Source organism: Pistacia vera, unplaced genomic scaffold, assembly GCF_008641045.1.
Source record: "Pistacia vera cultivar Batoury unplaced genomic scaffold, PisVer_v2 Contig525, whole genome shotgun sequence".
Lineage (NCBI taxonomy): Eukaryota > Viridiplantae > Streptophyta > Magnoliopsida > Sapindales > Anacardiaceae > Pistacia > Pistacia vera.
In genome coordinates this window covers 957,511-971,106 of record NW_022196363.1, presented here as the reverse complement: position 1 = coordinate 971,106, position 13,596 = coordinate 957,511, and the positions used below count along the sequence as shown (strand labels likewise).

Here is a 13,596-nt window from a genome sequence, read left to right as displayed (position 1 = left end):
CTAGTCTAGAGAGAGCCAGTTTAGAAGACAGAACAAGAGTTTGATGCCTTTTATAAAACCCAAATCCAATTCACCATCCAGGTTGACGAAGAGTACTGGTTTCTCCTGAACAGTTATGAACTTCACAATCAAACCAATTGGCAGTGTGAAGGCTGCCAATACAAAACAAGTTACCCATTGGCTCCAATTCAATCCCTCTCCAGAAGCAACCTTCTTGATCAACAACTCCACCATCAAAAACTGAAGAATTATAGTTATCCCCACAATTCCAAGAAAGAAACAGTTCTTGTGAATTCCTCTAAAAACATTCTTTCTCTCCAACTTCCTTGCATTGAACGCATTAAATAGCCGACAAAGACAAAAGGTGTTGAAAATCATTGTACGTCCTACTTGAGGACTCATTTTAAAGATGGACTTGCCCACAAATTGTAAGATTAATAAGATTAGGATCTGGTATAGAGCTTGAGATAGAAGATTCCTCCACACAACGTTTGTTATAAGGGGCTCAGTACAACTCCTAGGTGGCGTCTTCATCAGTTGGCCTTTCAGTAGCTAGCGCCAAAGCCATTAGTGCGCCCATGATAAGGTTCGCCCATACAAGTTGACTGACTGTTAGAGTAACCACATCATCGGCAACTAGAACTGCTACAAAGTCGATGACTAGAGCTGCAACATTGAGGGTGAGTTGAAACTGAATGAATTTTTGGATGTTGTTATAAACACATCGTCCCCACCTTAGAACAGTAACCACGGTTGCAAAGTTATTATCCAATATGATGATATCTGAGCTTTTCATAGCATCCTCGGACCCGCAGTTGCCCATCAAAAATCCTATATGAGCTTCTTTTTGGGCATTGGCATCATTGGTGCCATTTCCAGTCACTGCAACCACATGATTTTTATCTTTCAAACACTTTATCATCAGAAGTTTGTCAGCTGGAGTAGCCCTTGCCAATACCCGGATCTTATCGACCTTTTGCATTCTCTCTTCATCTGTATAGTCACGAAATTGTATGCCTTCTACCACCTCATCACTTTCCGCTTCGGCTCTCAACTGTAGTACTCCACAATCGGTGGCTATCGCTTTTGCTAAGGAAACATTGTCCTCAGTGATCATTTTGATGCCCACTTCGGCGGATCGGCAACTTTCCACGGCTGCTCTTATCCCTGGTCGACATGGATACTTGAGGACAACAATTCCCAGCAAGGTTAAGTCATCTTCTTTCGTAAGGGTAGCTCCATCCTGAATTTGCTTGTGCGCAAAAGCAATGCATCTAAGGCGACCAGCTGCCATGCTATCTATTATACTTTTCATTTTTCCCTTTTCATTTTCATCCATGGCGTTTATGGTCCCATCCTTCCTATAATAATGTGAACACATAGCTAGGATCATCTCAGCATCTCCTTTACAGTGTACATGAACAGTATTATCAGCTTTTTTCCTAACTGAAACCGCACTTTCTTTTTCCTCAGCGATGAAGGTTCCAACGGCGGTGAATTTTTGCTTCACTTCTTCCAAGTTCATACTCAATTCTTCAGCAGCCCACTGAAGAATTGCTTCTTCGGTTGGACTACCAGTTGTTTTCAAAACAGCTTGTTGGTGGAGTAGTTCACGAAGAGTCGAGGGAATTTTATTATTGTAGTCTTCTTCGATTGATTCTTGATCAAGCCAAAATTCAGTCACTTTCATCTGCTTTGATGTCAATATGCCCGTCCATCGGTACAAATAACTGTGGCTGAGCTCATTGTCTCGTAAGCCGAGAGTTTCCTTACGATTGCATTATCACCCATCATTTGTTTCATGGTATGAGCAAGCGTGAGATTTACCACCAATGGTAAACCTTTTGGACTTCCGGCTAACCAAATGGCGACTGAAGCTTTAGCAAGGCACGCAGTTGACCTCAAAACATCATCGAAATCAGTTTTACTACCATTTGACTCCTTCTTTCCATTCACATCTTTTGATTTCCCAGGGAAAAAATGAACCAAAAGATGTAAAAGAACCAAGAAAGCCGCCGAGAGACCTACTCTTCTAATGCAGGAGCTTCTTCGTTTGTCAAACCGACCTTGTAATGAAGTTCTTTCGTTGGATTCAGCGCCTATAATAAAATTGCTAAGCGCAAAAACCGTTACAATCAAAAGGAGAGCTATAAAAATACTTCCACCTTCATACCAACCTTCTTCCAACCCGTGTTTTTTGATCCCAAAACTGAGAGACGCTGCAGACCATACGAGAAGGCAAACTACGGTGGCGTCTTTGAAAGCCTCCATAATGAAACGTAAAAACCCTTTTGCCGGTAGCTGAGACCTCCGGCTAATGTCTTGGTTGTTGCCGCTGATTGCATCAGTACTGGGATTTGTTTCCTGCAGACCAGAGGTCAAGGCCACGAATTCATCTCGTTCAAACATCCGGACATATCCCAAGCCATTTGTCAGCACCATTTCTGTTAGTGTTTGTCGCACAAAAGGGAAGAGTCGGGTGGTGTCAACTGTCAACTGTCAAGTTTTTTCTTGAGGAAGTACGTACACCAAACAGCTGCAAACAGAAGTATTATAGCTAGCTGACAGTAGGGTATTTGGGTTGAGATGTTACTGGTTGGAGAGGTATATGGGATGTACATGTACAAAATTACAGAAAGACCAAAAATCATCGCCTGCATTCACTCTTTCCTTCATCGAGAAACCAACTTTCCCAAGTAGCGTCAAATTATCCGGCTGCGTTTGTTTCATTATTTCTCACTGTCAATGTCACCTTTACACCACCCTTTACGTAATTTCCTTTACATTTTACTAATAATAATAATTTTATTATAATATTAAAATTAAAAATAATTAAAAATTTATATAAATATAACATATATCACGTTGTAATATAATAAAAATAATATAAAAAATTGTATGAAAGAAGCATTACATTTTACTTTTGGAACGATTGTTTTCCTATTTTCAAAACAATATCTTAAATTAAAAACTCTTTTAAACCCCCTAAGTTTATTAATTAACAAAAACACTCTAATAAAATTTTTTATAAATTAACGAAAACACCCATACCCACTCATAGTTGTCAAATTCTGACAGCCACTGTCAGTAGTGGTTAGAATATGTCACAACAGCGTCCTACCGATCAGAAATGGTCGGTAATGCACGAATTTGGCCAGAAAAAACTAGATCAGAGCACGATCGGCCAGATTCGACTGGTCATGCACCGTAACACCAGATTCAGACGGTGGTGGCCAGAACCTAACACTATGGGTGTGTGGGGGTATTTTTGTTATTTTTCAAAAAAATTGTATATTAGGTTGTTTAATTAAATTAGCAAACCTATGAGATTTTTTGTTAATTTTTAAATTCTACCTTATAATCATCACCCAACTCTACCTACCAATAATATTCTAAAAAATACTACTCAAAAGTCAAAACACTAAAACAAACACACCTTGACGAGGTTTAGACTTTAGAGCAAACAACATGTTCCCACCGCGGTTTAGACTTTAGAGAAACGGCAAGCTGATAACATGGTTTCCTTTATTCTAGATTCAACCATATAATTTTATTCATTCCAGATTCTTATTCTTACCCTTAAAGTAATAGATTCTGACACGATGCTATTACCAAACTGCCCTCCTCCCCCATTCCAAACCATCCTACACCACCACCACATCCTATTCCAAACCACCACCACAGCCGGCCAAACCACCCCATTCCAAATCCCACAACCACAAAATCAAGACTTTTCACAAAAAATTCAGGCTAAAATTGCACCATTTCAATAGTTAAAAAAAAAAAAAAAATGCAGAGGGGAAAATGGTGGGCTCTGGCTGCATTTGTTGTGTCTTTTTCACAAACAGATGGTGGGCGCCGGTGGGTGAGTGGAAATGGCCATTTAGTTTCTTGGGGTTGGGGGCATGTCACGCGTATTTGAAAAGGTCAACATTCCTTTCATTTATATAATTATAAACACAGAGTCCTTAAATTCTGGCCAGGGCGGTGGATTATTATTTATTACAATCTGATAATTGTTTATGAAAATGGGTAGTTAGGGATAAAATTTCATAAAAACTTCCTGTTTGTTACTCTTTTTGAAAAATATTATTCTAAAAAAGTATTTTAAATTAAGTTAAGTTGAATCAAATCGAAATGGATTTAAATTTTAAAATTTGTTTGATAAAATATCTAAAAATTACATTAGAGTTTAATCAAATATTGAATAATTGTTTGATATATTTTTTTAGAAAAGTTTTTAAGATAATAATTGTTTGATACATTTTCTTGAAAATATTTATTATTTGATTTTGAATTTTTTTTTTAAATTTAAAATAATATTAAATAGTTGTTTGGTAACTTGTTTATCACTAAATTTTAAAAAAGGAAATCTCTATAATAATTTCAATTACTAATATATAATTTAAAAACTATAAATGGAGTACATTCAAATATCGTAAATTCATAGTNTCCTTTTGAATTTCCAGGTGCAACAACATAATTGGGATCCTGTGGAAAAAGAGAAACAGGAAATGTAATCAATCTTTCAATTAAAAAAACTAACAACAGCAGTGATACAAACATAAAAATATCCTTTTGAAACTTACTGCATCCACCAGATTGCATTGTGAGATTTGTGAGTAGACATGGGTTCCTATATACTAGTAAGGGATAAATACAATTTTAACTTTCAGGTTTGAGAAAATAACTTCGACGGGTTCTACAGTCTTACATCGCCATCAATTTATACGAGGGACGGCCCAAGGCTTAGACACACCCTCACTTCTTGTCTCATTAAAATATAATGAGATAATATCATAGACTACCATTAAAGTTTACAAATTTATCATTCAAGTAACAATTGTTACACCTTTTATTAAACATACCCTCAATTTGAAAAATATATCAATAATACCCTATTGCCTTGTATAAACCCTTAATGCTACACTCATAATTTCTTCTCACAAACTTTCTCTCATAACTTCAACATGACAATTCATCATTAGTTAACTCGCAAAATGAGTTTCGCCTATTTGTATGGGTTCCACTTGCCCATTTACGAGCTAATCGATGATGAGTTATCACGTCGGGATTATGAGAGAAAATTTTTAAAAAGAGGTTATGCGTGTAGCATTTTCCAGAGCGACAATGATGTCTTAATTTGTTAATAACTTTATCATAATGCCTTGTATCAATGATGTCTTAATTCGTTAATAACTTTATCATAATGGTGATCGACCTAATTAATTAATCTTGAACCAATATAAATGAAAGCAAGGTGACAATAATCTCAAGTATTATTATTTATCACTCTCTAAAACATCACTTCATTTGTTGACGTATTTTGGAAAAGTATTAAAAACCCATTAATTGATAAAAGAGTAATGTTATTATATATATAAATTTATTATACAAACTATTTTGTACAAACTAATGTAACAACGTGCATGTTGGACATATCTTCGACTTTAATTGTTTAATTTATTTCTAATTTAAAATCATTTAATCACATTAAAATAAGTTAGTTTGTATAGATGAGTTTGTATACGTAGTATTATTCATAATGAAATACAGTTTTTATAAGTATCTATAATGAATAATGTTAAGCCTATAACTTAATCTCACAATCTTTTCTCATAATCTCTGACGTAGTAACTTATAATTGATCAACTTGTAAATGAGTCTCACTCGCTTGCTATGGGTCACGCTTGCCCATTTGCAAGCTAACCAATTACAAACTGTCACGTTGAAGGTTGTAAGATTGAGTTGTTGACCTAACATTATTGATTTGTAATACTTTCTTAAAATCGTGGATAGCAATAGAATTAAGGAATCTTTTAGGGCATTTATGTAATTACACCAATATAAAATTTAAAAGTTTAATTTGGATTTTGAATATTTTGTGTTTGAGATCCTGAATCTATAAAGTTTAATGAATTCGTTTTGGTTTCTTACTGTCACTTGTTTTTCTGTTGATGCATTGATGCATCTATAATTACCCCAAATGCCGAATCTGTTGCTTTCAGCCGATTGTGGCAGGATTGCTTCTTTTGCTATGCCTTGTTAGAACTAGTTGTAGTTTGCCATCCAATCCCAGATGGTTGCCAGAGTCTTCTTGTTGCATCTCTTTGCCTCTTTAAATTTTGTTTTCGCAATAGCCAGAGTCCTTGATAGTTTGCTTCATAATTATGTCTTACTGTCTTTGAGACAGCATTATAACTCTTGATGCATGCATATGGGCATGCTCTCGGTTGTGTTTGGAACCAGCCAAAATTATATATTAAAAATTTTCATAGACGGAAGTGGCATGCTCGCAAAAGCCCAGATATGAAGAAACAAGGTACGTACTCCTCTCCGTAAGTTCGAATGTTCCCTTTTTGAGAGTATTAACCATTCACAAACTTTATTTTACCTTCTGGGTTCTTTTGATTATTCTCTCAAAACTGTCAGAAATCTTCATCTCGTGTCAATGTTTGATAAAAGTATGTATTTTTTCTATCATTTTCTATTTAGAATGGTTTAAAATTTTTACATTTAAGTAATTCTTTTGCAATTTGTTATTATTTTTTGGTTCAGAAAATTAATGGTAGAGAGAAGCGTGGTTTGGCACATGTTCGACGAAATGTCTCGAAGAAATTGAAATGTTCCCACTGATTTGAAATACTAGTTTGTGCGGCAGCTTGCCAGTGAAGTGGATCACAATGAGTGTAGTATGGCCAAGGCTTTTAACACCTAATAACCTTTCTCAGATCATTAGGAAGCAGAAGAATCCACTAACAGCTCTCAGAATTTTCAATGAAGCCCTAGAGAGATACCCCAGTTATCAACACAATGGTCCAGTTTATGCTACAATGATTGGCATTCTTGCAAGTTCGAATCAAATCATGGAAATGAAAGAAGTTATTAATCAGATGAAAGAGGATTCTTGTGAGTGTAAGGATAAAGTTTTTGCCACTGCTATACAGACTTATGCAAGAGCTGGATTGTTGAATGAGGCTGTTTCGCTTTTTAAGAACCTTTCACAATTCAATTGTGTGAATTGGACTCTGTCTTTTAATACCCTTTTGAGGGTAATGGTGAAAGAGTCTAAGCTTGAAGATGTTCATCAAATATTCTTGGAGAGTTGTTACGGATGGGAAGTGAAGTCTCGAGTTCAGTCTCTGAATTTGCTAATGGATGTATTATGTCAACGTAAACGATCTGATCTTGCATTGCAAATTTTTCAGGAGATGGATTATCAGGGTTGTTATCCTGATAGGGAAAGTTATCGTATCTTAATGAAGGGTTTGTGTGATGATGAGAGACTTCATGAGGCACAGCACTTGTTGTATTCTATGTTTTGGAGAATCTCTCAGAAGGGTAGTGGTGAGGATATTGTGGTATATAGGATTCTCTTATTTGCTTTATGTGATAAAGGGAAAGTTCAAGAGGCAGTGGAGATTCTTGAAAAGATTTTAAGGAAGGGGCTTAAAGCTCCTAAGAGTTGTCGCCATCGTATTGATCTTAGTCCATGTAATACTGGTGAAGATATAGGAAGTACTAAATGTTTGATTAGTGAAGCTTTGATCAGAGGCAGCATTCCCAGTTTGGCTAGTTACAATGCAATGGCTATTGATCTATATAATGAAGGTAGGATTGATGAGGGTAATAAACTGCTTGACGAAATGCGAAGTAAAGGCTTTTGGCCATCACTGGTGATTTATCAGGCAAAATTGGCTGCTCTGTGTAAAGAAGGTATGGTTGATGAAGCGGTGAAGGTGGTTGAAGAGGAAATGGTGAAAGGAACTTTAGTGCCCACTGTTAAAGTGTATAATATCTTGTTGAAAGGCCTATGTGATGCAGGAAATTCAAAAGTTGCAGTTGGATATTTGAACAAGATGGCTAAACAGGTTGGCTGTGTTGCTAATGAGGAAACATATGGCATTTTAGTGGATGGGCTGTGTAGAGATGGTAGTTTTATTGAAGCGAGTAAGATTTTGGAGAAGATGCTGATTAAATCTTATTGGCCTTCTGTTCACACTTACAATGTGCTTATAAGAGGTCTTTGCTCAATAGGCAGGCAATATGAAGCAATGCTATGGTTGGAGGAGATGATCAGCCAGGGGAAGCTGCCAGAGCCTTCTGTTTGGAGCTGCTTGGTGGCATCTGTATGCTGCAATATGGCTGACATGAATATTTGCAATAAGCCCTTTGAGCAGCTAAGTGTTGGTGACGCAAATGCGGCTTCAGCTGAAACACCTTTTGTTGGATCATCAAGTTCAAATCCTCAAGATTGAGCAAAAGCTTTTCATTTTTGAGGTGGATGGGAAATATATTGGGCAAGAATCAGATTAACTGAAAAAACAGATTTCATGATCTGGATTGTGCAGTGGCCAGAGGATAAATTTTGTACGATATCTGTGAAAGATTCAAGTCACACTTATTCAGAAACTTCGAGGATCATCCCTATCAGTGTGGTTAGATGAGCGAAGCACTCCTTAATTAGCGGCAATGAAGGATACCTTAAAAGGTGGGAGAAGCATCAGAGCCATGACTAGAGGCCAAATCAGCTGCAGAAGCCAGAAAAACAGATTTGGGATTGCTATTGAGTTGGAATTGTACAATTCCAGGATGATAAAACAATATTCTTCAGTCATAATCTAAAAGAAGCAGAAAGGTTGGATTCTTTGGTTTTTTGTTGACCAAATGATAAAATTATTGTACAGTAAGGCCTCCATATGTTTACACCAGAACAGAAACATGGTTACTTCTTAACTTGCGGAAAAAGGATACTGTGAAGAAAAAAGGAGAGTTCTGGTGGGTTAGGCTTAGGTAGACTAATTATGGGTGTCTTTCTTCTTCTGTGTGTGTTGAAGAAGATGGTAGAACGCTATATGTTAGGGTTGGTGTTATCTTGGAAGTCTGGTTTTGGAAGCAGCACAAGGGTTTCATGCCGATGTATTCTATACTCTCTTCTTCACTAGATTTTGTCTTATAGACTTGATTGATAAATGAATTCATATGTTGTCTACTGTTAGGATTAATTGCAAGAGTCCTCTATTTATATCTTAATTTACTAGCCTTCATGTTATATACTCTGTCATGATCCAAGTGAGAAATGAATTCATAAATGAGTTTATTTTTTTGTTATAAAGAAAAAGAAAGAATGGAAAGAGAAAACAGAATCAAAGAACAAAAATAAAGAAATATTGTACATTTTCATCAATGGATACCATAATTTTATGAAAAATATTGATTTTCACAGTTACGATACACCGTCTTTTCAGGCAAATTGCATAGAGCCACGACCTTCTTGAGTCGTCGTACAGTATGAGACTATGAGTCATAATAAATTAGATGCTGATTCTGCATTGGAATTGGGATCAGAATGCTGCAAAATTTTCTCAATCTTCTTCACCACATAATTCATTTTTGGCCTGTCAACTCCTGATTCTTCAACACATTTTCAAACTTTTCAAAACTTGTGAGTGTTACATCCAACCCAATGGTTGGATCAAGAAATTCGAAAATGTTGAGTAGATCTTTTTCCTTATCCATTGCTACCTTTATCTCTCTTGCAATATGATTTTCTCGTTGTAATGGTCCTCTTCCAGTTAATAATTCCAACATTAGCATGTCAAAGCTATAAACATCACTCTTTTCGGTCAATTTTTGCGTCATGTAAATACTTAGGATCCAAATTGAGAGCTACTTTTGTTTTTGTCATTAAATGATTCATAACAGTGGATACTGACATGTGCAATATTTTCCTCTCGCAAATAGGCCAAATTAAATACTATGTCACACGATATAGCACTCGGACATACTGTACTCTTTCCTTAAATTTCTTTTTTCAATAATTTTTTAGACAGTTTGTGATTAAACAAAGTAACACTATAATATCAATGAGCACCATCTACAATAATAATCAGAGGGTATTAGAGAGGATGGAGGCTCTGAACTCTCAAGACATGATCATTGAGAGAAGCCTGAGTTAGATACAACCACGGCTGGTCATATTCAAGAAGTATCTCTAGTCTTCGCCATGGTTCTAAATCTGGCCTTCTACGCACGGTGTTGAACCATGTCGCTTTTATAACAGGTGCATTGTCGTATTGCTTAATTTCATTTGTATTGTATTTCAAGTAAAGGAACATGGTCTAATAATTGGCGAGAAACTAATGTGAACCCTTATATGCACTGGAAATTACTACATTATATATAAAGTAAGCTATTGAAGAATGATAAAATAGACTTCCTTCAAAGAATCTTTTGAAATATACTCATATATCAGTATTTGTTCATCTTGTTCCAAGCAAAATCTCAACATGACAACATCTAGCGGATGAATTCATGGAGAAGACTAAACGTCAGAAGCCCATGCGTAAAGCTTAAAAGTTTTGAATGAGTATTAAGGAAAAGAAAGTGGTCATTGAGCACATAAGTACTGAATTAATGATCACTGATCCTTTGACCAAAGGCATGCCACCATTGAAATTCAAGGATCATGCAGAAAAAATGGGATTTGATTCCACTATATAGTTGTATATACAATGTTTGAATAAAACTCTTGTTTACTGTGATGTGTTCTCATATTCATGTGCACCTTAATTTTATTTGAGAAAATTCATCTGTAGGACCAAGAATAAATATAGGGTTTATTCATTAAGTAAGGTTATCATATTTAAAGTAGACTTAAGAAATCGAATACATTGTAATAAATGGAAAATAATACTCGTTTTTTGAGGACTTATCGCCATGATTAGTGTATTTGTTTCTTAATGAAATAATGGTTAAAAATGTGGACCAAGTGGGAAAATGTAAAACTTACGTTACTCATGTAACGTTGATTTTCATTAAATATAAATCAGTTTTAAAGATTAATAGTCCACATTTGTTGCTTCAGTTTTTCAAACGTTTTTGTTTAACCATTGATTGAGATTTATGGCAGCCATTAACCAATGCCATTAAAAGCTTGATGGAAGCTTGACTATATATAATGTTTTGATCCCTAAGCTCAAGAACTCAACTAAAAAAAAAAATACACCATCAATATTAGAGTGTCTTGAGAGCTTAGAAGATCCAAAATACAGCTTCGTGAATTCGTTTCAATGGCTGGAGGTAATCCTTAATTCTTGATTTATAGTCTAAGAATATTGTATTCTTTGTATTTCTATTTAGATTGTAGATAAGTTTCTTACAAAAGCAAGTACACTAATTGTTACAATCAATTGGAAAGAACCAGTTTAGAAGACAGAACAAGAGTTTGATTCCTTTTATAAAACCCAAATCCAATTCACCATGCGGGTTGACGAAGAGTACTGGTTTCTCCCGAACAGGTATGAACTTCACAATCAAACCAATTGGCAATGTGAAGGCTGCCAATACAAAACTAGTTAACCATTGGCTCCAATTCAATCCCTCTGTAGAAGCATCCTTCTTGATCAACAACTCCACCATCAAAAACTGAAGAAGTATAGTTATTCCCAAAATTCCAAGAAAGAAGCAGTTCTTGTGAATGCCTATAAAAACATTCTTGCCCTCCAACTTCCTTGCATTGAACGCATTCAATAGCTGACAAAGACAAAAGGTGTTGAAAATCATTGTACCTTTTACTTGAGGACTCATTTTAAAGATGGACTTGCCCGCAAATTGTAAGCTTAATAAGATTAGGATCTGGTATAGAGCTTGAGATAGAAGATTCCTCCACACAACGTTTGTTATAAGGGGTTCAGTACAACCCCTAGGTGGCGTCTTCATCAGCTCATCAGTTGGCCTTTCAGTAGCCAGCGCCAAAGCCATTAGTGCGCCCATGATGAGGTTCGCCCATACAAGTTGACTTACTGTTAGAGGAACCGCATCACGGGCAACTAGAACTGCTACAAAGTCGATGACTAGAGCTGCAACATTAAGGGTGAGTTGAAACTGAATGAATTTTTGGATGTTGTTATAAACACATCGTCCCCACCTTAGAACAGTAACCACAGTTGTAAAGTTATTATCCAATATGATGATATCTGAGCTTTCCTTGGCATCCTCGGATCGGCAGTTGCCCATCAAAAATCCGGTATGAGCTTCTTTTAGGGCATTGGCATCATCGGTGCCATTTCCAGTCACTGCAACCACATGATTTTTATCTTTCAAGCACTTTACCATTAGAAGTTTGTCAGCTGGAGTAGCCCTTGCCAATACCCGGATCTTATCAACCTTTTGCATTCTCTCTTCATCCTTATAGTCACAAAATTGTATGCCTTCTACCACCTCATCACTTTCCGCTTCGGCTCTCAACTGTAGTACTCCACAATCGGTGGCTATCGCTTTTGCTAAGAAAACATTGTCCTCAGTGATCATTTTGATGCCCACTTCGGCGGATCGGCAACTTTCCACGGCTGCTCTTATCCCTGGTGGACATGGATCCTTGAGAACAATAATTCCCAGCAAGGTTAAGTCATCTTCTTTCGTGAGGGTAGTTCCATCCCGAATTTGCTTGTGCGCAAAAGCAATGCATCTAAGGCGACTAGTTGCCATGCTATCTATTACATTTTTCATTTTTCTCTTTTCATTTTCATCCATGGCGTTTATGATCCCATCCTTCCTGTAATAACGTGAACACATAGCTAGGATCATCTCAGCATCTCCTTTACAGTGCACATGAACAGTATTATCAGCATTTTTCCTAACTGAAACCGCACTTTTTCCTTTCTCAGCGATGAAGGTTTCAACGGCGGTGAATTTTTGCATCACTTCTTCCAAGTTCATACTCAATTCTTTAACAGCCCACAGACGAATTGCTTCTTCGGTTGGACCACCAGTTGTGTTCAAAACAGCCTGTTGGTGGAGTAGTTCACGAAGAGTCGAGGGAATTTTATTACAGAACTCTTCTTCGATGGATTCTTGGTCAAGCCAAAATTTAGTCACTTTCATCTGCCTTGATGTCAATATGCCCCGTTCATCGGTACAAATAACTGTGGCTGAGCCCGTTGTCTCGTAAGCCGAAAGTTTCCTTACGATTGCCTTATCACCCATCATTTGTTTCATGGTATGAGCAAGTGTGAGATTTACCACCAATGGTATACCTTTTGGACTTGCGGCTAACCAAACGGCAACTGAAGCTTTGGCAAGGCACGCAATTGACCTCAAAACATCATCGAAATCAGTTTTACTACCATTCTCATGATCTTTTGTTTTCCCAGTGAAAAAATGAACCAAAAGATGTAAAAGAACCAAGAAAGCCGCTGAGAGACCTACTCTTCCAATGCAGGAGCTTCGTTTGTCAACCCGAGCTTGTAATGGAGTTCTTTCGTTGGATTCAGCGCCTATAATAAAATTGCTAAGCGCAAAAACCGTTACAATCAAAAGGAGGGCTATAAAAATACTTCCACCTTCATACCAACCATCTTCCAACCCGTGTTTTTTGATCCCAAAACCGAGAGACGCTGCAGACCATACGAAAAGGCAAACTACGGTGGCGTCTTTGAAAGCCTCCATAATGAAACGTAAAAACCCTTTTGCCGGTAGCTGAGACTGAGACCTCCGGCTAATATCTTGGTTGTTGCCGCTGATTCCATTAGTACTGGGATTTGTTCCCTGCAGAACGGAGGCCAAGGCACATTCCAAGCCATTTGGCAGCACCAT

The 13,596-nt window shown here is 36.8% G+C and overlaps 3 protein-coding genes across 3 annotated transcripts; 1 reads left to right on the top strand and 2 right to left on the bottom strand.

The window, feature by feature from the left end:
• LOC116106981 (calcium-transporting ATPase 12, plasma membrane-type-like) lies at window positions 1–2,442 on the bottom strand. Its single transcript, XM_031393291.1, is given in 3 exon segments — window positions 1–535; window positions 537–1,716; window positions 1,719–2,442. Coding segments are annotated over 3 exon segments (2,439 nt in total).
• Window positions 2,443–5,915: 3,473 nt separating this feature from the next.
• Window positions 5,916–9,030, top strand: LOC116107012 (pentatricopeptide repeat-containing protein At1g05600-like). Its single transcript, XM_031393326.1, has 2 exons — window positions 5,916–6,322; window positions 6,559–9,030. Exon 2 carries the CDS (start codon window positions 6,684–6,686, stop codon window positions 8,256–8,258), a length of 1,575 nt encoding a protein of 524 aa, XP_031249186.1. The 5' UTR covers window positions 5,916–6,322; window positions 6,559–6,683; the 3' UTR covers window positions 8,259–9,030.
• A 2,145-nt stretch (window positions 9,031–11,175) lies between these two features.
• Window positions 11,176–13,596, bottom strand: LOC116106980 (calcium-transporting ATPase 12, plasma membrane-type-like). Its single transcript, XM_031393290.1, has one exon. The coding sequence runs from the start codon at window positions 13,594–13,596 to the stop codon at window positions 11,176–11,178; it is 2,421 nt and encodes an 806-aa protein (XP_031249150.1).